Here is a 23296-nt window from a genome sequence, read left to right on the forward strand (position 1 = left end):
CCATCACTGTCAGTTGAAAGTGCCTCCTGGCTTCCCCTGCCTCGCTCACGGCCACGCAGGAGTAGGTCCCCGCATCACCAGCTCCTGCTGTCTCCAGTAGCAGGCTGGGCCCCTGTTCCAGGCTCTGGGGCAACAGGGGCTCCCCATCCTTCATCCACGACACTAGGGGCAGGGGGCTTCCCCGGGCTTCACAGGGAAGGACCACCGAGGAGCCACGGACCACCGCCACATCATTCTGGACCTCCACTGGCTCCAGGACAGGGGGCACTGTGCAGGGAAAAGGGGAGGACATGAGTCCTTTCATCCACGCCAGTTGGCCCTCACCCTTGGACCTTCACACAGGCTGTTCCTACATGGGTCAGGACGCCCTTCTCCTGGACAATTCCTTCTCATCTCCAGTCCTCAGCTCAGACCTCACCTCCTCCAGGAAGCCTTCCCTGAATCCCCAGGCCAGTTGAGGAGCTCTCCTCTGTGCTCCCACAGCCCCCCGTCCTTCCCCTGGTGTCACTAGCTGCCTGGAACTGTGACTGCCTCTTTACAGAGCTGTTTCCTGCACTGACCTCTGGGTGGCAGGGGCCACACCTGCTCATTGCTGTGTCCCAGCCTGGTAAGGCTCTGGCACACCACGGGGTCAAACGGCTGCTTGTGAGATGAATGAATGAGCAACCAAATGAACCAAAAACCGAGTCTCTGTGTTTGTCTACAAGGGCCTGAGGACGCATTTAATCTCCCCTCACACCCCTGCCCACCTCCTTCACCCCCCCTCCCCTCACTCCCTGTCCGTACCGTGCACCTGCAAGGTGAAATTTCTGTCAGTCACGCCAGCCGGGCTTGCAGCCACACAGGTGAAGATGCCAGAATCTGCCAACTGCACCTGGGAAATCCTGAACCCCTCGAGAAGGATGGAGGGGAAAAGACGGCAGGGGGGAGCTCCATGGAAACGGTCCCTCTCCTTTCCTGCCCCCCAGGGGTTTACCTGCCAGCTAGGCGGCTTGGAAACTTACACCTGAACAGGCCTGGCCTCTGCCTAAACCCCTTTCCTGGTTCCCTGGTGCCCCCAGAGTAAACCCTAGACTCAGACTTCCTCGCCCCTCGTGCCTTCTCTGACCCACCACCCTCTGAGGCCAGATTTCCTGCTTTCCCAATTCTGCAGGCTGTGCTGTTGCACCCAAGGAATGCGACACCTGCTTGCCCCTATCCCTCTTCTAGACCATTCCTTTTAACCTTTGGGACTCGCCAGAGTCGACATGCCCTGCCTGTCTGTGTCCTCCACTTTCTCTCGAAATCCCTCTGGCCCTGACCATACCTCCTGAGCGAGTCTTGTCAATGTCCCCAGTGACCTTGAAACATGTGGCTCCCGGGACAGCACGCTTTCCTGGAGTGCCTCCTAAACCGTCCCAACCCTGCGCCTGCTCCTCCTTCCTGGGACCTTAGACTCATCCTAACACCGGCCGCAGGGGCTGCGGGCCACAATCATACTCGGGAGGCTGCAGCCAGTCCTGGTTTCCAACACCACCTATTTGCCAACAATCTCTCAACTCCCAAGTGGAGAAGCCTCCTTCTGCCTCTACACAAATGTCACTTTATCTGAGTGTCTATCACCGACCAGCCTAAAATACTAGCCTCCCCTGGGACCTCTCATTTATTCTTCACTCGACTTTGTTCTACAGAGCACATATCCCTGGCGACCTTCCTCTGCTTTATCTGTTTAATTGCCATTCTCCTCCCCTGACCAAGCAGCTGCAGGGCAGGGGCATTATTTTGCTCACTGCTCTATCCCAGTGCCTGCAACTGCAGCACTCTCTAAGTGTGGAAGAATGCGTGAAGATTTGCTTCAGAAACCTTCTTCCAGGAAGCCTTCTCTGATTTCCTCCACCCCAAGGCAGGCTGAGTTGGATACAAGCAGGTGTCATCACCTGGATCTGTGCCTCCCTCCCCAGGCTGTAAGAGCCTGATGGCAGAGGCCTCTTTCATCTCCAGAGCTCTATTTGGGGGTGGGAGGCCCTCATTCTGCCTATCATAAGCCTCTGTATGTATATATTATTTTTATTTGAAGACCATTCAGATGTATTCTGAAACCCAAGCTGCCTGCAGAGTGGGTGTGGGACCTGCTGGCCCAGGGGCCGGGAAGCCTCTCCCCTACCTGAGGGTACGGCCAGAGCTGTGGAGGTGGGTGCGCTGGGAGAGCGGAAGGGGCAAGCCATCCTTGAGCCAGCTCACACGGATGGGTGCAGAGCCCCGGACGGGGCACGCCATGGTCACCAGCTCCCCGGGCCTGCTCACCAGGGTCCCTGAGCTCTCTGCCCACTGCTCGATGGTGGGAGGAACTGGGGGTGGGCAGAGAGATAAAGGGGCTGGTGAGAGGGTTGAGGGAGGGGGTCTGGGCGGGGGAGATGGGCTCCTCTCAGGTAGATTACAAGAAACAGCAGGAGCCACATCCACACCAGGTGAGGATGAAGTCTACCACGTGGGGGCACCCCTCACCCGAAGGCTCTATTTGCATCTCCCCTGTTCCCCAGCTCTCCCATCACACCCCCAGGCTGCAGTGCTTGTGTCTCTAGTCCCAGAACAGGTTGCAGAGGCCCAGAGAGGTCAGATGGTGGCCCAGCTCATGGTGTGAGCATGGCTGGGGCTTGAACCAGGTCTCCCGCATCCTGGCCCCGGTATCACCCTCCAGTGGAGGCCCCACGCGGGGCCAGGCTGCTGCAGCCCCGGGATAGCAGAGCTCCCCCCTCGCCTCAGCCCTCAGCAGCTCACCCAGCACGCTCACTGTGTGCAGCCTGGCGTCCTCCCCGGCCGCGTTGTGGGCCACGCAGGTGTAGGCGCCCGAGTCCTGAGCCTTCAGGCCCTTCAGCACCAGGGTGCTGCCATCCAGGTAGAACCTGCACGGGGACGGAGAGCCAAGAGCCGGCACATGAGGGTCTGGGGTGCTGCCTGGGGGCCTCAGGGCATAGGCCAGGCCTTACCGGAGGTGGGGGCCCACGCCCTGGTCCAGCGGGCCACCGTCCTTTAGCCAGGTCACGTCCGGTGGTGGCTGCCCGTCTGCCTCACAGTCCAGCCGCACCTCCTGCCCCTCCAGGACACTGTGCTCCTGTGTGGTGCCCAAGCTCCGGATCCGGGGGGCCACTGTGGCAGGAGCTGTGGTGAGGCCCAGGGCAATGGCATGGGGTGCCAAGGGGGTGAGACACTGCGGGTGGAGGGGGCAGACATACCCAGCACAGCCACCACGAAGTCCTTGCGGGCCTCGGCCTGGGTGTTCTCGGCCACACACGTGTAGGTGCCAGCCTGGGCGGGCTGTAAGCGACTCAGCTGGAGGCGGGCCCCCCGGGAGACCACACCGTGCACCACGCTGCTCTCTGTGGGATGAGGGATGTGCCAGGCCCTCACCTGCACAGACCTACTGCCCCAAGCGCCACCACTGGGCACCCGACAACAAAGTCACATGACTCCCCGAGCGGGTGCCCATCCCCCCCACACACAAGACCCAGGAATCTTGGCATCACCCACCCTCCTCTTGTGCTCACGGGGAAACTGAGGCCCAGACGGGAACAGGGTCCCTTGCTGGCTACATCATGACCTTCCTCGACTGGGTCTCTCTCATTGCTCTTACAATGCCTTACAGCCCTTCCCATCTTCTTCCACTGGAGACATTTCTTGCCAAGATGCCCCACTCCCCGTGGTGTCCAGGACTGGCTCCTCTTCTGCAGACCCTCAGGCCCTCCTCACCTCCCACCTTTGCTCCGGCTCCACCTTGCCCACCCCCACCCACTAAGGCTTCCAATCTGGGTGAACCAGCCACCCACTGGCCACTTCCTGGTCCCCATGCAGGTCCGGGAGGGCTGCCCCGGGGCCTCTGCTCAGGCTGCACACGGCCACTCCAGCCTGGACCGGCCCTCCCCGCCCCCCCATTCCCTCCAGCTGCATCTCTGCCTGAGCCCAGGCTGGCCTGCCTCCCCCAGGTCCTCACTGGAATAGCCAGTCTCTAACTTGAAATCCACAGAGCAGCTATTGTATGTCCAGCTGTGAGCTTGGGGTTCGAAGCCGAGTAAAACACAGCCCTTGGCCTCAAGGGGCAGAAGTGCATCGGAGACAGTGAGACACGGGTGATCCTGTGTGAGCAGCCCCGTGAAGCCCCTCATGGAGCCCCGAGGGGTCAGGCAAGTCTTTAGAAGAGGCAGGTCTCAGCTGAACTGAGTGGGTGTCAACCAGCCAGTAGAGGTACTCAGCGGGGTCGGGGTAGGTATTTTGGGGAAGAAAGAGTGTGTGTCGAGAAAGGAGGTAGAGAACAGGCCTCAGAGGGGCTCCACACCCTGCAGTAATCCTTAAAGAAAGGAGAGCATACGCCACACAAACACACATACTAGAACCTCCCACGCTAATCGCCTCAGCCCAAAGGTGGAAACAACCCAGATGTCCACCAACTGATGAACAGATAAAAAAATATATATATATATGATGTAGCCACATGGTGGACCAGTCAGCTTTAAAAAGAGTGAAGAAGATGTAATTTCACTTAAAAGAAGGAAAGTAGAACGGATACACCCTACAATGGGGATGGATCTTGAAACACAGTGACGCTGGAGTAGAGAAGCGAGTCACAAAAGGCCACATATCATATGATTCCACTTTTGTGAAATGCCCAGAACAGGCAAGTCTCTAGAGTCAGAAAACAGGTCAGCGGCTGCCTGGGGCTGGGGTTGGTGTCAGGTGTGAGGGGCAGCGGGGGGTACAAGGTAACAGGTAAAGGGTGGCCTTTTGGGTGATAAAAATATTCTAAAATTGATTGTGGGGATGGTCTGTGAATATAGTAAAGATAATGGAATGATGGACTTTAAATGGGTAAATTGTATGGTATATAAATCTTGATAAAGCTGTTTTCAAGAGAGGGAGGGGGACTGGGAGGAGGGAGAGAGAGAGAGACAGAGATAGAGACAGAGACAGAGACACAGAAGGGCATGTGGGATCAACTGGCAGTGGCTGGCTCTGTTCAGAGCCCAGTGTGGGGCAGCGGGAGGTAGGCTGGCCAGGCCCTGCAGAGCCTCTGGGCTGTGGTTCTAAGGACTATGGCCCGAAGGATTTCAACAGACAAGTGACCCCCTCAGAGCCGCCCTCTGAGATCCCTTCCTTCCTGTGTGGACACTGCCCTGGCAGCTCAGAGTGGGCCCAGGACTTGTGTGGGGGCTGCTGTCCTCATGGGGCAGGGGACAGTGGTGGCCACAATGGGGAAGGCCACGGGCAGAGAGAGCTAACAGCCCCAGAGGTATTTACCAGCCAATAAGAGGAGGGTTCTGCTGAGACCCTGGGGTGGGAGGAGAGGAAGAGAGCCAGACAGGACAGAGGCCTGGATTGGGAGGTGACCAGCAGCTGGGCTGGAGGGGCCAACACCAAGCCCAGGGTCAGGCCAGCTGGGCCTTCAGCACCCACCCTGCCTCCATCTCAGGGGGTGGCTGATGGTGGCCACAAACACAGGGAGCCTTCGAGTCCCCATGGGAACAATTCTCAGCATTGGGATTTCAAGGGCCAATAGGGTTGAAGACAAATAGAGGGTGTGACAGACAGGATGCTGCCCTCTTCAATTTTGACAAAAATGGCAACAACCAACAACTCTCCGGCTTTCATTGCTGTGTCACCACAGGCAGGAATATTTGGCACTGAAAGGATGAGATGCACTCACCAACAGGCATTCTGTCCTTCAGCCAGGTCACAGAAGGTGCAGGGACCCCAGTCACATCACAGCTCAGGACCAGGGGGCTCCCAGCCACCTGGCTCACTCTCTCTGTCTCAGGATTCTCAAATGTCGGGGGCACTGCAGGAGAGAAGCCACACTGACACAGTCCTAAGACTCTGCGGTCCCCTTCCTTACACTTGGGCAGATTAGGGACACCCAACTGGCTCTTCCTTCTGGTTAGCAGTTGACAGTTTACGCTTTGCCACTGGTAGAGATCTAGGTTGTTTTAGTCACAGATGTAAATAGAACGTGCAACTGTCTATTTCAAAATATTTTTATTTATTTATTTTTTAAAATTTTATTTATTCATGAGAGACACACAGAGAGAGGCGGAGACACAGGCAGAGGGAGAAGCAAGCTCCATGCAGGGAGCCCAATGTGGGACTCAATCCCGGGACCCCGGGATCACTCCCTAAGCCTAAGGCAGATGCTTAGCCACTGAGCCACCCAGGCATCCCCAAAATATTTTTAAAGTAGAGTCCAGAGGGGTCTACTCAGCCCAAGGATGGTGAGTGCATGGCTAATGTACCAGTAGTTCTTAACTTATGCCAGGGCAGACATCACTAATCAATCCCAACACTCTCTCCTGCTCAGCCAGGATGGGGTCATGCATGCCAGGCAACCACAACCAGTGGAACAAAAATGACTGTGCTCAGGATGAACCATCTCTGTCCTCAGGGACCAGACCTTCCTGCTTCCCATTGCTCGTCAACATAACCATCAGGAGAAGGCTAGTCTCCAGCTTACCCTGGACAGTGAGGACAAATGTCCGCATGGCTTCCCCAGCTGTATTTCTGACTTTACAGCTGTATAAACCTTTATCCAACACCTAGGACAAAGAGAGCACATGGTGATGGTACACATGGCGCTGGGATGGGAATACCTAGGGCTCCCCCAAAACACCCAGGCCACAGAAACTTCTGGAGAAGGGACTCCCCAAATATGCTGGTCCTGCCTGGGAAGCCAGAGGAGATAGGACCCCCAGCCTTCCCTCAAGAGCTTCGAGAAGCAGGAAGGCTGTTAGAAGGTGAGTGTGCAGGTTCCAGACCCCCACTCTCCCCTGGGCCTGCATGCCAGCCAAGCCTGGAGGAGAAAGTCCCCTCTCTGTGGGGATGGAGCTGGGCCAGGAGAGGGGAGCCTAGTGCGGTTTCCCAGAGGAGCAGCAGATATTCATCCAGCAGACACTTGTGAGTGTCTAATCCACACCAGGGAGGGTGGGCAGAGCAAACCCCCAGAGTCATAGCTAGAGGGGCCAGGAAAAGGCTTCCAGATCCCAGGAAAACACATTCCCATGTGATAAGGAATGGATGTGCTCAAGGTCAGTCCAGAACCAGATCTGGAGCCCTGTGCTCTTCTCATGTCTCCCGCCCCGGAGGCTGCTAACCAGCTCGGTGTGAGGCTGACAAAGCTGGAGCCCCACACCCTGCCACACAGCCACCCAGCCCCATCTCCCAGGCTCACCAGGACCAGGACCAGGACCCACAGCCCCCACAGCTGCCCATACCATGGGGCTGCTCACCTGGGTGTCCCGGATCTCCAGCCTCTGCCCACCCTGCAGGGCCTGGGTACGCTGTGCCAGGACCAGGGGCTGCCCATCCTTGTGCCAGGTCACGGTCGGCTCAGGGAGAGAGTCTGTCTCACAGCTCAGGACTGCTTTGTCCCCAGCCCGGACCAGGATCACATCGTGGGGGCCGCTGGGAGGCTGCCTGAAGGTGGGGGGAACTGGGATAGCAAGTAAGCAGAGTGAGACAAAGCAGCCTGCCCAGTGTCCTCCCTGGTTCCAGCCAGAGGTAACAGCTGATGGAGGCCCTTGGGGTCACAGTGGGGCCCACCCCAGGGATGGCACAGACCCAGGGAGTTGGAGGAACAGAGTTCAGGTCAGCATGCCAAGGACCTGCTGGGTGACCTGGGAAAAGCCTCCTGCCCTCTCTGGGCCTCAGCCTCCTAGATGGGGAGATGTTCTGATGGTCCTCCTGGACTCCTTCCTACACAGGGTAGGCCCCGGCTAGTTAGAGCCCTCCTGAGGGATCTCCATAGCCCATGTCCCTCCAGCAAACAGTATAGAAGCCCCCACCCTGGGCTGTGAGACCTGGCACACTGTCTGGCACTCACCCAGTGGGTGAATAAGTGCAAATTTATCAACTAGACCCAGGGCTAAAAGGAACTTTCCAGTCAGCCCTGGCTCATGATATCTTGGGCCAGCTTTTCCCCAAGCGGATTCTGAAGACCAGGAGCCCTGAACCAGGCTCCACGCCAAGAACCTCTGATCAGTCAGGCTTGGGAAGGGCCTTTCTTGCCTGGGCCAGCTCCTGTGGCTGTCCCACTGTCCCCTCCTCGACTTCGGAGAGCACCCTGTGCCAGGTATGGGGTAAGAACTCATATACCATCATTTAATCCTTATGTCAAGCATCACCTTACCAATGGGAGGCCTGAGGCTCTGAGAGGGAGGGTGACTCGTCCAAGGTCACAGAGCAAATAAGCGCATGGCTGAGTCTCAAACCCAACGTGTCCAACTCTTCAGACCAGGATCTTACCCACCATGCTGCCCAGAGGGTGTGGGTGTCCTGGCTGCCCCTCTCCTAGCTGTGCTGCCTCAGGGTATGGAGCTGAGGGCTCCCTGGAGGAGTGGGGGATAGTGCAGTTTGGGGGGCACACCCAGGACATACCTAGCACGCTAAGCTGCACCAGCTTCTGGTCTCGGCCGGCGGCATTGAGGGCCTCACACGCATACATCCCGGAGTCTGACGGCTGTGCCCGGGCCAGCTGCAGTGTGTGGGTACCTGCGGGGGAGCCAGCCCCTTGCAGCAGCAAATAGGCCTGAGGCCCCAGGCCCAAGACCCTTAAGCTTTCCCAGAACCTCCATCTGCTCCCAGGTTGGAGGAAGCAACTCTGACGCCCCCTGTAGCCTTGGGGTGGGCTCCAAGCCTCTGTTTACCCACCAGGCAGGAGGAAGACCTCTTTTCCCAGGGAGAGGGCCTGGCTGTCCCGGTACCACGTGACCTCAGGGCTCGGGTGAGCGTGGACGTCACAGGACAGGGAGACACTGCTGTTGACGATGGCAGTGACCTGCTCCAAGTTCGGACCTGTGATTTGTGGGGGGGCTGTCCCCACAGCCACCAGGAGGAAGATAGACACATGAGAATACATCCTGGCAGGGGGCCGAGATTAGGAACTCCCAGTGCCTCACCTTGGTGCACTTTCATACAAGGCCACTTGACAGCCCCTATTTGTCATATCTACCTCACAGATGAGAACACAGGGCTGAGAGATCAGAGAGGGAGAGTCACTTCTCCAAAACCACCCAGCTGGTTGGCAGCAGAGCTCAACTATCAATTCAGGCTCTGGTCCTAGACCTTGGGGGCTCCGCAAGGGGATCCCTTGTCATCCCTCTGTCCCTGAGGCCACAGCTCATGGCCAATGAGATGGAAACCCCCTAGTGGGTGACCTCTCTGAGCTATAAATTTGGGCTGGTTTCCTAGCTCTGCTAGAAGGTCATTCTGGGGAAAGTGTCAGCCCCACGCCAAGTATAGAGTAAGTCTCAATAATGGTTCTGTAAGGCCTCAGAGGAAGCATTCTCTGGCAGCCTCCAATGCTGCTTAAAATCATCTGGGGTTGGCCCGCAGTGATCAGGGGCCCCTCTCTGTCCCATGATGTGGCTGGCGCCAGCTGGGATCCATGCACTTTGAGCCCAGGCCCAGAGCCCAGCACACTGGGAGCAACAAGGCTGTGCCCCTCCGGGTGGGAAGAGGTGCCATGACTGCCCACAAGGTTAACCCTGGGAACGGGCCACAGCCAGCCCAGAGCACCAGCCCTCAGCTGGGAACCCGCAGGCACCGCCGCTCAGCCCAGCTCACCTTGTACCCTGAGGGTGAAGAGCTTCTCGGAGGAGCCCGCCGGGTTCTCGGCCACACACATGTAGCTGGCGGCATCAGCCACCTCGGCAGTGGAAACCTGTGGGTGCAGGGAGAAGGTGCCTGGAGACACCACAGGCCTGCTGGCTCTGGGCTCCTCCAGAAAGTACTGCGAGGGCTCCTGCCCTTAGAAGGCCAGCGTCTCTGCCTGTGTGGAGCAGCATTCAGGGGGCTCCACTGACAGCCACCCCCCCCCCCCCATCCATCAAGTGCTCTTTGTGACATTCGGGGCACAGTGTGAGGTTGATGCTCGATGATTCCCTGTAGCAAACTATATGGTGGCAGCAGTCTCCCCCCAGCCCCAAGTAGGGCTGGTCGGTGCCATGCTGGGCTCCCGGTGGCCATGCACCCCTTTCAGGGCCGGTAGCCCTGAACTGCCAGCAATCTGCTCACATAAGATTATCTAGTGGGCCAAATTAAATCCCGGGTACTCCCACATGCTTTTGGGCAAAGAGCCTCATCTGGCACAGATAACAGCAGCTCCTTGGTTCCCAGACAAGCAACACCGTGTCACGGCAGTTGCTGCCATTAGCCTGCGTTGGGGGACACCCTGACCTGCAAGACTTGCCCGTCCTCCAGGACCTGCAGCCGTGGGCTTGGGGCGAAAGGCAGCCCATTCTGGAGCCATGAGATGGTGGGCATAGGGTTGCCCAGGGCCGGGCACTGTAGGCTGACGGTGCTGCTGGCATTGACTGTCACCTCCTCCACCAGCTCCTCCGTGTCGCCCAGGATCACAGGTGGGGCTGGGGGGGTGGGTGGCAGGGAGAGCAGGGTGAGGAGCAGGTGGCCTGGCTGGGAAGGGTTCCCAGGGTGGGGGGTGGGCACGAAGGTGCAAGCAGCACATGGGGCCAGGCTCTGGCTAGGTCTCCCCGTGCCCTACTCCCCATGCGCCCCATCCCCCTGCCCCGGCCCAGCCCTGATGCAGTTAAGTAATCTGGGGCACCGAGAGGGCAGTGATTTGGTCAAGATGATACAGCTAGAAAGCAGGCCACTTGGAATTTGAACCCAGTACAGCCTCCTGACCCCTACGTGATCAACCTCCCAGGACAGAGGACTGAACGTGCACTCTGCCTTAACCCCTTTCTCAGGGAGGCCCTCGGGGGGCCTGCAGACCTAAACCCTCTGGTCCCAGGCTGACCACTCACTGAGCACAAGCAGCTGGTAGTGCAGCCAGTCCTCGCCCACCTCATTGGAGGCTTTGCACGAGTACCTCCCGGCATCCTCTCCACGTACGAGGGGGATCTGCAAGACCCGGCCTCCTGCGGGGATGTGGGACAGAGACCTGAGCAAGGGCAAGGACGCCCACTCTTTCCTCTGGAAGGGACCTCGAAGACATCACTGCCCCACCTCCTTTGTGAAACGGAGAGAATCAGCTTGCCCCACTTGCTGTGGGCCAGTCCCTGGGCTGAGCATTTTCTCGGCCTCTGACTCTGTATACTACTGCTACTCCCATCTTCCAGATGGAAGAACTGAGGCTTTGCAAGAGTGCCCAGCAGTGCTCCTCAATGAAGGCAGGGGGAGGAAGCAGAGAGCTGGGCAAATATCCAGGGACAGACTTTTCGGAAGCAGTGAGGCAGCTCCTGGGTTGTGGTGATTGGGGGTGGGGGACCCTGAGGAGTGTCACCTGGGACCCTCTGTGATCAAGAGGCAATGAGGGCCAGACCCTAGCACCTATGTGGGGCTAGAGGTGGCCTCCAGTGGGGACAGGTTAGGGTCACTCTGTGTTCAGGATTCTAAGTTGGGGGATCACTGGCCCAGGCTGTGGTGTGCTTGGGGCTTACTGGCTACAGAGCTGGGGACAGGAGCGGGACTTAGAGAAGCAGTGGCTGAGCTTGGGAATCCCTTGATATGTGAAGTTAATCTATGGTCAGGTTCAGAATTAAGGTCCACTTGTGACCACAACCACTATGTGCTCGTCCGTAATCAGGGGTCAGTGGCCGGGGTCAGGGGTCAGTGTTGGGGTCGGAGGTTAATAGCTAGGACCAGTGGGTCACCTGAGGGCTGGGATTAACCTATGGTCGGATCTGAGGTCGAAGTCAGCATGTGATTGAGTTTACTGTGTACCCAGGATCTGGATCAAGATCAGTGTCCAGGTCCAAGGGCAGTGGCCAGGTTGAGGGGTCAGGTAGGGGTTTCTGACAGGGATAAACAGCTTTCAGTAAGCACAGCCTCTTCTCCATCACCAAGAGGTTGCCTTCTTTTGCAAGCACCAAAGTACAAACCCTGGAATGAGCCTATTTGTCTAGAGGTCGGTGCAAACCACCTCATCTCCCCCTGGCCAGCCCCACCACTGCTCCAGAACAGGACACTGCAGGACACAGGACAGGTCCTAAGCTCAAAGGTCACCAAGGCCCCCCTGATGAGATGATACAGGGCTCCACACCTGGAATCCCAACCCCTCACCCCCCACTGTGGTCCTCCTGAGATCTTACTAAAGCAACTGGCTCCTCCTGCAGAGAAAGACACCAGCTTTGGCCAGTTATCCCAGGACATTATAAATCTTGAGGCCCAGAGGTGGACATGGCCTGGATGAGAACCTCTGTTCTAAAAACTGGAGGCAAAGGGGGAGCCCTGTTTTCACCCTCAGATGGGCAGAGTGTCTAGCCCTGGTTTATGAAAGGCAGCCAAGGTCCAGAGTGGTCATGTGGCCTGCCCATGGTCACATAGCACACAGCACACAGAAGCTCCAAGGACTCGAAAGGACAGTTAATAAGCCCCGCTCTGAGGCGGGTGTGCCCCAATCCCTGCCTGCAGATCCCTGCCCCCCCGCCACCGTACTCTCTAAACTACCTTGCAGGACAGACACCCCGTCTGTGGCCAAGAGGGGCTGGTCCTCCCTGTACCAGGTGAGCTCCGGGGGTGGGACAGCATTGGTGTCGCAGTACAGGTAGGCGGGGTTGTTCTCCACGATCTCCCGTATTCCATCACCCCACTCCGGGCCTCTTGTTCCCTGGATGGGATCTCAAAGGCTGCACTGGCCTCCCCCAGCTTCTGGAACATGGGGGGCACTGGGATGGGGGGGACAAAGCCATTAGAACACACAGCTGCCCAATGAGACACCTGTGCTAGCCTCTCTCAGGTGTGGAAATGCCACAGTTAGAGCAGATCCCTGAGGCCAAGGCAGTTTTTAAATTCACGCCTCTCAGCCAGTGTTTACTGAGCGACTACTATGCTGGGCACCAAGATCAGGTTCTTGCCCACCGTGGCTCACGTCCAATGGATTCAAAAGACTTCCCATGACATGTTGCCACCTCTCAGGGGAGGAAGCCAGATACTAAGTTTCAGCCAGTTTGTTTATTGGAGCATAGAGGCACAAAATCATTGGTTTTCAGAGGTGGTGGAGGCCCTCAGGGCTACCTGATTTGATGACCTACATTTTATAAAGGTAGAAGAAAGGCCCAGGGGGAGGGCAGGAATGTCCCCAGGTCACAAAGTCAGTGAATGGAAGAGCCAGGGCCAGGGCCTGGAGGTAAGACACACCAGCCAGCAATGAGAAAGGGAACAAACTACCTGGAATGCAGTCCACCTGCCCTATGGCTCCAGAAGCACTGACACTCCCAGCCTCCCCTGCGGCCCTGCCCCCCATGCCCACTGGCCCATGCTCCAGCCCGGCCCCACTGGCCCCCACACACCCTGGATGAGCACATTGAAGTCCTGGTCATCCTCGCCAGCCACGTTGGTGGCCACACACAGGTACCGTCCCGAGTCTGAGACCTGTGTGGGCTGGATCTGGAGTAGCCGGCCCTCGCCCAGGAGATGGAGCCGCTCACTGGGGGTCACGGGCTGGGATGGAAGAGGGGAAAGATCAGAAATGAGGGGCAGAAAGCACGCAGATGAGGAGATATATATATATATATATATATATATATATATATATATATATATTTATATATATATTTATTTATTTATTTATATTTAAAGATTTATTTATTTGAGAGAGTAAGAGAGATAGTGCATCATAGGGAGGGGCAGAGGGAAAGGGAGAAAGAATCTCAAGCAGATTCCATGCTGAGTGTGGAGCCTGAAATGGGTTGCTCGATCTCATGACCCTGAGATCACAACCTGAGTCGAAGCCAAGAGTCAGACGCTTGGCTGACTACACTATCAAGTGCCCCGAGCCAACCTATATTTTAAAAAAAATTTAAAAATACAACACAAAGTGGCAGTAGTACTCTGACAGTTTTATAACATCAAGCCTGTCTAGCTTAAAAACCAGGAGTTAAAAATGGGTAAACATGGTGTTTAGTGTTGATGAGACCTGTTCCCCACAAACAGCTGGATTTCTTAGTAAAACACAAAGTGGGGCAGGGCCCAGGCTGGCTCTGGGTCAGGAGCGCCCTGACAGCCTTCTCTGGAAGGTTCCAAGCAGAAGCAGGACTCCCAGGGGTTTCCTCACTTACCTGTCCATCCTTGTACCAGGTGATGGTGGGCGGGGGCATGGCCCAGCACTCACACTCGAGGGTCAGAGTACTGTTGACTTTGGTCCTCACTTCCTTCACGCTGGCCTCCCCCAATGGGTCATCTTTGGAGATGGAAGGGGGGACTGAAAACCACAAGGGGGTCTGAGAAGCAGGCCTAGGAAGGGGATGCTGAGACCCAGTGCTCACCCTGGACTCAGGGCAGTCCCAGAAACGGGCATGCTGGTTCCTGAGAGCAGGGGAAGAGGGACCCTGGAGACTGACCTGTGCCTGCAGCTGTTCACTTAGGGGAGAGAGTGCTGGTTGACAGTGGTTTACAGTACGGGGCGGTGTGGGCAGGGGAATTCTCTGGGGGCCATTCTGGGGGTGCCAGTCTGAAGTTGCAGTGCAGGTGGCAGAGGGAAACTGGGCCTGGTGTGGATCTGGGCATTGGTGTGACCCAAGGCCTAACTCACCTGTTCCCAGCTCCTAGGGTCCTTGGCCCTAAAATGACTAAGTCAGCCCTGGCTGCCTGGTGACCATCAGAGGAGACAAGTCACAGGGAGGTACCTTAGGGTATCTGTGGGGGCCCAGGCACCAGGGGTCCCCTAGCTCCCAGACAGCCTCCTGTCTGCCCTGCCATTGTCCCAGAGGGTCCCTGACTCACTGAGCACTTCCACGTGGTAGTTCTTCATGGCCTCCCCAAGCTCGTTGGTGACCACACAGGTGTACTGGCCTGCATCTTCCTTCTGGGCATTCAGGATCTGTAGCCCGTGGGTGCCTGCTTGCAGGGGGCAGTGGCCAGGGTCACCCCCAAGGTCACATGACCTCAGGCTCACCAGTCCCTCCCTCTAACCTAGCTCAAGAATGTGTCCCCTGGCCCCTCACTTCTCCCCCGTCAGAGGGCATCACCTGGGAGCAGCTGGATGTTGTTTGAAGCCTCAAACGGGGCGCCATCCTTCATCCAGGTGATGGTGGGGGAGGGGAAGGCCAGTGCCTCACAGATCAGAGAAATGGGGTTGTTGATGGTCACTGTCACTTCCTCATCTGCACTGTCCTCGGTCACTCCCAGGATGGTGGGAACCACTGTGGGGAGGCAGGGGGTGTGATTGTTAGCAGAGAGCCCTGAAATCTGGGCCTGAGGATCCAGAAAAGTCTCAGACCTGTTGCTTAGCTTCAGAGCCTAGGCTTCCCACCACTAAACAAAGCCACAGGGGAAGCTGGATAATTTCTGCCTCAATTTCCCCAGTAGCCTCTTAGCATCCAGACAGTCTTCTAATCTACCAGAGCCCTGTCAGTTCTGCTTGTGCTCCACTTCACCCCACTCCCTGGTGGGGGAGGGCTCCCTGATGTATAGAAGAGCTCTGCTTTCATTGGTTCTGGGATTTCCTCTTTTAGGTCCTGCAGGGGACTGTCCCTTTTGCCACCAGCATTTTTAGAAACAGATTTTATTAAGCCAGGCTGTGTCCCTATCATCTTCTAGATCCCTGTTTCTCCTGACAGGACAGCTCATACTGATTGCCCTTGGGAGATGGACACCTGGGGGCCCTGTCACCCCTCTATGCCTCAAAGCTTCATTGGTGACACAGGGACAAGCACATCTCCCTCTCCTAGGCTTGTTGTGAAGATCCAGTCAATCAGGCCTGTTCAAATGCCCAGCCCATGATAAATGTTCAGCCAATATAGCCATTATTTTGTTATTGTGGAACCCAGAGAAATGGAAAAAAATAGGAAAGGGCTTTTTGGGATGCTGTCTGTAAGGAGTTAGTCACCTTGGTTCTCCCTTCTGTTGGTCCCCAGGGTGGCTGGGAGACACCCAGCACTTACCCAGGACACTGAGCTGGAAGTGTTTGGTCTTCTCCCCTACAGCATTGGCTGCAATGCAGGAGTAGTGGCCAGAGCTAGACAGGTTGGCCTGGAGGACCTGCAGGAGGGCTCCATCGGGAGAAATGTGGTGGGCGTCTCCACCAGTTAGGGGCTGGCCATCTTTGAACCACATGACCTTGGGCTGTGGGTGGCCTGTGAGGGGGAGAGGCAGGTGAGACAATTCAGCAGGTTCTGACTAGGTTGGCCAAGAGGTCAGAGGTGGCTTCCAGATAGGGCAGAGGACATGGATTCTCCATCTCCGTTAGAGGACCATGTAGCAGGATAAGGCACAGAAGCAGCCACCAAGCTTGGCCTGGATCCTTTCCTACGTGGTTGACTGCCTTTTCCTTATGGAGGAATGTACTGAGATGGGTGGATGTAAACAGGCAAGACAGAAAGGCAAGTTATTCCTCTCACCCATCCATCCATCCATCCATCCATCCACCCACCTACCCACTTCCCCATCCATCCATCCAAACCATCCATCCATACCTCCTTCCAACCATCCATGTACCTCCCCTTCCACCTACCCAACCTCCTCCCTATCCATCCATCCATCCATCCATCCATCCACCCACCCACCCACCTAACTCCTTGTCCATCCATCTATCCATTTATCCATCCATCCATCAACCCACCCACCTCCCCATCTATCCATCCATCCATCCATCCATCCATCCATCCATCCATCCATCCTTCCACCTATCCATTCAACCTTCCAGCCAGCCAGCCAGCTCAGCCCAGCCCACAAGCGTACTCTCCCAGACACTGGGAAAGCCATGGTGACAAAGCAGTGCTTGGGTCCTCAAGGACCTCAAGCCCCTGACTGGGGCACACAGAGATCACAAGGTTACAATAGTCCAATGTGATTAGTGCTGGGACAAGAAAGCTCTGGGTCTTGTGGGAGCCACGTGATGGTAGCCCAAAGGCCAAAGGGGTCAGTCAAGGACTGAAAGTCCTGAAGCTGAGGTCTGTAGTCAGGTGAGGAGTAGGGAGGGAGTATTTGGGGGCAGAGACACAGTGAGTGCAAAGATGAGCAGGATGTGGTGCCAAGTTAATGATATAGAGAGACCTCTCTGGGGAGCAGTAGGGCTGAGGGCATGTCAGGATCCCTGGGGACCGCCTCCTTTCTGAAGCTGACTTCTCATGCTTCTCCCGGCCCATAATATATGTGGCCCCTACCTGTGGCATTGCATGTCAGGTGAGCTGTCTGCCCCTCGGGGACCTTGACTGCCTCCTCCAGGCTCTCGTTCTCAATCCTGGGAGGAACTGGGAGAAGCAGGGACACAGATGGTTACTGACCAGGGTTGGCTGAACAACCATGAAGCCAGAAGGCAAGAGCCCAGAACCAAGAGCCCAAGGCAACTGCCTTCAGTTCCCTGTGCCTCAGTTTCCCATCCCCTTGTGCCTGCTTCCACGGAGCAGTGAGTTCAATAAACATTCGTTGCTGGCTGAGAGAAGTACAAGAGCCTCTAGGGGAAGGCCCTGATCAGGAGAAGGCAGTGGGGTGGTGGTGGCCCCCTTCCACTTTGGGTTAGTCTCTGCTGTTTCCAGAAAGTTCCATGGCAGCCTCAGAGCAGAGGTCGTTGATCAGGCAAAGAAAAGGAGCCTCTCTCTCCTTCCTGTGCAGAGCCCCCAGTCCAGCATGAACCCTTCATCCTAGACATAGCCCCCCCAGCAGCTCCTAGGTGGGAGAAGAGTAATTCATGGGATGCCCATGAGAATAGGGCTACGACATACCCAGGACCTCGACGCTGAAGTTCCTCCGAACCTCCCCAGCCTCATTGCTTGCCAGGCATGAGTAAAGACCTCTGTCCTGCTCCCGAGCCCGGGTTATCCTCAGCATCCAGCCCCCTGGGGAGGAAGAGGAGTAGGCTCCAAGCACGGCGATGAGCAGCCTCTGTCCCAAGCTGAGCCCCGGCTGCTCACCAGGAACAGGAGTGCACGGAGTGTCGTAATTAGATGTGTACGTGTCTGCCTCCCCCAGTGCTGCATTTCTCAGATGGGGAAACTGAGATCCAGGAGGGTAAACAGAAGGAAGGGAGCCCGCTGGACTTCAGACAGGCACGTGGGTGAACTTGAGGAACTTGAGGGTGAACCTGTTCTAGTATGAAGGACCTGTCACCTGGCTACCCCTGGTTCTGGGCACTGGCTGGGGGTAAACGGACAGCAATGGGCTCTGTAGTCCTGACCCAGGCCAGAGGCCCCCATTCTATTCTAGTGGAACTGGAAAAAAGCTGCCTTCTCCCAAAGGCCTCTCAGAGGCAAGCCAGCTCCTCCCAGGGGAATGTGACCAAGGATCATCTAAGACCTGCCCAGGGAAGGCAGATACATAGGACATGTTATTACTGCTGTTCCTGCACCCGGAGCAGGCATCACTAATGGATTGCCATGCTCCCTCCTGCCCAGATGTGGTCTCTGAATTCGTACCACAAGGCATCTGAAAGCCCTCACCAAGTGCTCAGAAGTGGAGCACAGGGAAAATTTATGTGCCTTCCCAGCTTTGGTTGTGTGGAGCAGTTGCTGAGTCACTGAGGCTGAGCTTCAGTGATCTCAAAGTTCCTGTAAGATATGGATGGGACACTGCCTCTTGGGCCTCAGTTTCCCCATTTGTACACCAACAAGAACCATCACAAATCAACTTTGTGGGGAGGATGAATATTTAGAGAAGGTGCTTAGCTCAGTATTTCAAAAGTTTGTTACTGTTCTGGGGGATGTTATAGATGGGCCATGAGATTTTTTTTTCTTTTTTTGCCACAGGGCTTATCAGAACCTTAGCTAGGCAAATAGTCACTGTCAGTCTTCCAGAGGAGGGCAGGGGAACACAGCAGGAAGTCTTTTCCCGAACTTATTTAAATCCAATTGTTTTTCCTGGCACACCTCACCTAGTCAGTGTTTTTGGTTGCACTCTTCGGGGGACCAGCAGCCCAATGCTTATCCCAACCAGGCCTGGCAGCAAGGGGTCAGAGGTCATGGGCATGTGATAAACAGAGGTAGAGGCAGAGGGCCAGACCTGATAATCAGGTACTCCCCTGACTGGCACCTTACCTGCCAAGAGGTAGGTGTCCTCCCCAGGGCTGATGGGCTCCTCCCCTCGGAACCAGCGGACCCCCGGGAGTGGGACGCCTGTGGCTTCACAGAGCAGCGTCAAGGGGCTATGCAAGGCGGCAGAGACGTTGGTCAGCTGGTGCAAGTCTCCGATGAGCTCTGGGGGCTCTAGGCACAGAGGAGAAGCCGCATTCAGGGTGCATATGGGGTCTGTATGCTCCTTCCCTGCCCGCAACAGCTGTCTCCCTGCAACGACCCCCACCCCTATTCGGAGAGTCCAAGGAGCAGAAGTGACAAGGTCAGTGCAGCTCCCCCTGGCGGGAGTGACCAATGGCCACAGGCTGGGCTTTGGTTTCAGGCAGGCACCTTGAGCCTCAGTTTCCCCACCCCCTCAGAGAGATGCCAGGAGAATCCAACCAGCGCTTAGCACGTGCCTATGCTGAGCAACGAGACTGGCACTAGGGACAGGGGAACATAGATATGTCCCCTGAATCCACATGCTGGAGGTAAGTGGCACCTCTGCACTTTCTGAAGGATCCATTCACAAAGGAAGCCACGCTCTATCAGGCGGACATAAGTGGGTGAGGCCAGGGATCCCCAGGGTGGGATGGGGTGGTGGGGGTGGGGGTGGGGTGGGGTGAGGGGTGAGAGGGGAGGGCATGATGAGAGTGGCCTCCCTAAACCCATCCCTGCCCACTTGATCTCACCACTTCTTGTGCCCTACCCTGAGGCATATAGTAGGAGCTCAATAAAAGATTGGCATCACGAGGCTGTTGCAGGCCCCTTGAAAGTGCTGTGTCACCTCTCCAGGCCTCTGTAGAGTCTGTTCCCTCTGCCCTGCACACTCTTCCCCCTCACCCCGGCACCCAGTGAACTCCCCCTCAGCTTTTACATTTCAGCTACAAGGTCACCTCCTACAGGAGGCTGCCCTGACTTCCCACTACACAGTTCAGACTCCTTGTCTCTCACAGGCCCTGAGTCGCCCCACGGCACATGTGTCACGCAGGGTAGAGACTGCTTATTCCCCCAGAGCCAGGGGCAGGGGAACAGGAGAACAGCAAGTGAGGAGAAGGAGGCAGGCAGAGAGGGCTCCTGGGAGCCAATCCCGACTCTGAGAGCAGAGCTCAAGGCTTCCCCAGCCAGACGCTGGCCTCCTGCGGGAACAGGGGCTGCGGCACCGCCGGCTGGCTCAGCGGTTGAGCGTCTGCCTTTGGCCCAGGGCATGATCCCCAGGTCCTCGGATCGAGTCCCACATCGGGCTCCCTGCGTGGCGCCTGCTTCTCCCTCTGCCTGTGTCTCTGCCTCTCTCTCTCTCTCTCTCTGTGTCTCATGAATAAATAAATAAAATCTTTAAAAAAAAGAAAGGAGGGGCTGTGCCCCAGGCTGGGCCGTGCTGGCTCCGGCGTCCCGCCCCCCGCTCCAGCGCGGCGGTGCTCACCCAGCACAGACAGCGCGAACCTCCTCTCGGCCCAGCCCGCCGCGTTCTCGGCCACGCAGCTGTAGTGCCCGCCGTGTGCAGCCCGCGCCCGCTCCACGCGCAGGCTCTGGCCCTGGTTCTGCAGCCGCAGGCCCGGCTCGGCCCCCAGTGGCCGGCCGGCCCGCTCCCACGTCACCCTGGGCGGGGGCTTCCCCGAGGCGTTGCACCACAGAGTGGCCTCCCCGTCCCGGACCACGGAGACCTGTGTGTGCGGCTCCCGGGGGCCAGCGATCTGGGGGGGAACTGAGCGGGGGGAGAGAGAGCGCGGGTCAGGAAGGCCGCCCTCGCGGCTGCGGCACCAGGCACCAGTCATGAGCCAGCCGCACCCCCACTCAGGCCTCTGCTCCCCCAGCCCCTTGCTGGCTGTGTGACCTGGCCAGGGGACCCCCCCCACTCTGGGGGCATCCACTTTCCATTTCTGTGATGGGGTCACAGCCCTAACCCCCGTGCCTCTCCCGCACCCTGAGAGTCAGGGGCAGGCCTGTTCCGGGGACAAGGTCACACAGCACAGCCCCAAAGGCTTGTGAGGGGTCTCCTTCCCCAGAAACCATGGGCCTCCTGCACCTTAAACAGTCACTGGGGCCATTTAGGGGCAGGGTGTTATTCCACAAGTGGGATGCTGAACATGCTTTTCCTGGTTAATTTTCTAGAACAATTTTTACAAGGCTGCCTATCTAATTTCATCCCCGCTGGACCAGTCATTGGAGACAGGTTTCCGTTATGTGACCGAGCTTCACATAAATTTTATATTTCTCTGTTTTCAACTGTTTCAAGATATATTTGGTGGGACGCCTAGGTGGCTCAGTGGTGAGCATCTACCTTCAGCTCAGGTCATGATCCCAGGGTCCTGGGACCAAATCCTGCACCTGGCTCCCTGCGAGGAGCCTGCTTCTCCCTCTGCCTATGTCTCTGCCTCTCTCTGTGTGTCTCTCATGAATAAATAAATAAATAAAATTGTTTAAGAAAAAAAAAGATATATTAGGTTTCTCTGGGCCAGTGAAGGCTCCTGGGGATCCTGTCACCCCTTTCTCGTGCTGAAGTCACAAGCTGTTAAGAAGCTAACTGGGGGAGCAGGGTAGGGCAGCTTATAAAATGCCAGCTGTCTAAGAGGGCATGTGAAGTTGTTCTGATTGCCGCAGCTCCTGTCTCTGCTTGGGTTCTGGAGGGTGCAGTCTGCCTTCCCAGGGTGCCTGGTTGCCCACCCTTCTGGCCCCTTCCACCTGGTTCAGGTCATCCCAGCCCGGCTCACCATGCACCTCCAGCAGCTGGTCCTGGCTGCTATTTCCCGCCACGTTGCTGCACTCACACGTGTATGTGCCCTCCTGGGCCGGCTGGGTCTGTCCCAGGTACAGGAGCCGCCCCACGGCTGACACCTGTTCGAGGCTGTTCCCCTCCCCTGGCAAGGGCTGACCTGGATGCAGCGAGAAAGAAGCCCCTGGTCCTTCCACCCAGAACATTTGTCCTCCCTCCTCCCTTCCCCACTCCCGCACATCCTGGCCAACATCTGTTCACATCTTCAGGTGTCCACGGACATGTCACATCTACCAAGAGGCCAAAGGACCCATCCAGCTCTCTCTGAGTGCCAAACCTGCTCCTGGCCCCCCTTCTGAGCTCCCCTAGCCCCCTGGCTTCTCCTCATCCCAGATGTGTGCCTGCAGGTCAGTGTCCTTTCTGCATCTCAGCCCAGGAGGGCAGACCTTGCCTCACATCCTCCCTGAGATCCTTAAAAGCTCCTCAGAGACTGACACATAGGCTTCAACGATGGGTACCGAATGATCCATCCATCTAGCTGCAGTGACCTGGGGAGGGAGGGCAAGTGGCTGTCATGGTTCCCCTGGTGGCAAGAAGATTCCAGCATCGAGGAAGGGTTTGGAAGCCTCAAGGCACAGGAGTGAACACCACCTTCCATCATCCTGTACTCCTGCATGGCGGCCAGCCCTCTGGGCTCCGTCACCCTCAACATGTGTTCCGGCAGCGGGGAGGAGCCCCAGAGGCTCCCCTTACCTTTCTGTCTGTGTGCTCACCCCTGCTGTCCTGCCCTGCTGCTCCCAGATTGATCTCGAGCTCAGATCTCTCGCCTAGCTCCAGACACCTGCCCCCCACTGCCTGCTTGACATCTCACTGGTGACTAACAGAGGTCCCCACGTGGACAAGCCCCAAACTCCAGGCTTGCCCCCTGACCATTTCTCCCTCTCTGAGATGCTGACCCCATTCTCCTGACTCTCAGACCAAAACCTCGAGTTACCCCGACTCTTCCTTCTCTCTTCCTATCCAACCCAGCAGGAAATCTGCCAGCACTACCTTCGAAACACATCCAGACTCCCCCATCCCCCACCCCCTTGCCATCTCATGGCTCCCCGCCTAGTCCAGGCGGTCAGGATCTCTCGCCTGGAGCCTTGCAACAAGCAGCCTCTCTCAGGCCATCCTTACTCTCAGTGATCTGTTCTCAGCATGGCTGACAGGGTGAATTTGCTGAAATTGGATTGTGTCCCTCCTCTGTCCAGAGCCCTTATGGTAGCCCCATCTCTCTCAAGGGAAAAGTCAAGATCATTACAGTGGCCTCCCATCCAGCCCCCACTGCCCTGGTGACCATCTCCTGCTACCTCTCCTTTGCTGACTCTGCTCCAGTTCATTTCCTCTTTGCCCATTCTTCAAACACGCTTGGCTTATTCCTGCCCCGGGGCCTTTGCACCTGCTCACACCTCTGCCTGAAATGTTCTTCTCTGCAATAGTCTCATGTTTGTCCCTCCCTCACCTTCTTAAATTCTGCTTGGCGAAACATCCCTGGCCACCCAGCCTGAAACTGCAAATATCTTCTCCCTCTTTTGGCTTTACTTTTCTCCATAGATGATACTTCCCATCAAAGTCA

The 23296-nt window shown here is 56.9% G+C and overlaps 1 protein-coding gene across 1 annotated transcript in view; it reads right to left on the minus strand.

Annotated features, from left to right (window-relative positions):
• Positions 1 to 23296, minus strand: part of HMCN2 (hemicentin 2) — a 146437-nt gene that overhangs the window by 34946 nt on the left and 88195 nt on the right. Inside the window, 26 exon segments of the mRNA XM_055329177.1 lie at positions 1 to 267; positions 787 to 884; positions 2144 to 2327; positions 2758 to 2882; positions 2967 to 3126; positions 3213 to 3356; positions 5675 to 5806; positions 6476 to 6557; positions 7248 to 7450; positions 8395 to 8508; positions 8668 to 8829; positions 9583 to 9679; positions 10195 to 10382; positions 10785 to 10898; positions 12430 to 12555; positions 12558 to 12647; positions 13272 to 13422; positions 14040 to 14182; positions 14704 to 14817; positions 14949 to 15122; positions 15864 to 16055; positions 17085 to 17171; positions 17643 to 17756; positions 18951 to 19118; positions 20389 to 20670; positions 21677 to 21838. Coding sequence (XP_055185152.1) covers positions 1 to 267; positions 787 to 884; positions 2144 to 2327; positions 2758 to 2882; positions 2967 to 3126; positions 3213 to 3356; positions 5675 to 5806; positions 6476 to 6557; positions 7248 to 7450; positions 8395 to 8508; positions 8668 to 8829; positions 9583 to 9679; positions 10195 to 10382; positions 10785 to 10898; positions 12430 to 12555; positions 12558 to 12647; positions 13272 to 13422; positions 14040 to 14182; positions 14704 to 14817; positions 14949 to 15122; positions 15864 to 16055; positions 17085 to 17171; positions 17643 to 17756; positions 18951 to 19118; positions 20389 to 20670; positions 21677 to 21838 — 3873 coding nt within the window.

Source organism: Nyctereutes procyonoides, unplaced genomic scaffold, assembly GCF_905146905.1.
Source record: "Nyctereutes procyonoides isolate TBG_1078 unplaced genomic scaffold, NYPRO_anot_genome, whole genome shotgun sequence".
NCBI lineage: Eukaryota > Metazoa > Chordata > Mammalia > Carnivora > Canidae > Nyctereutes > Nyctereutes procyonoides.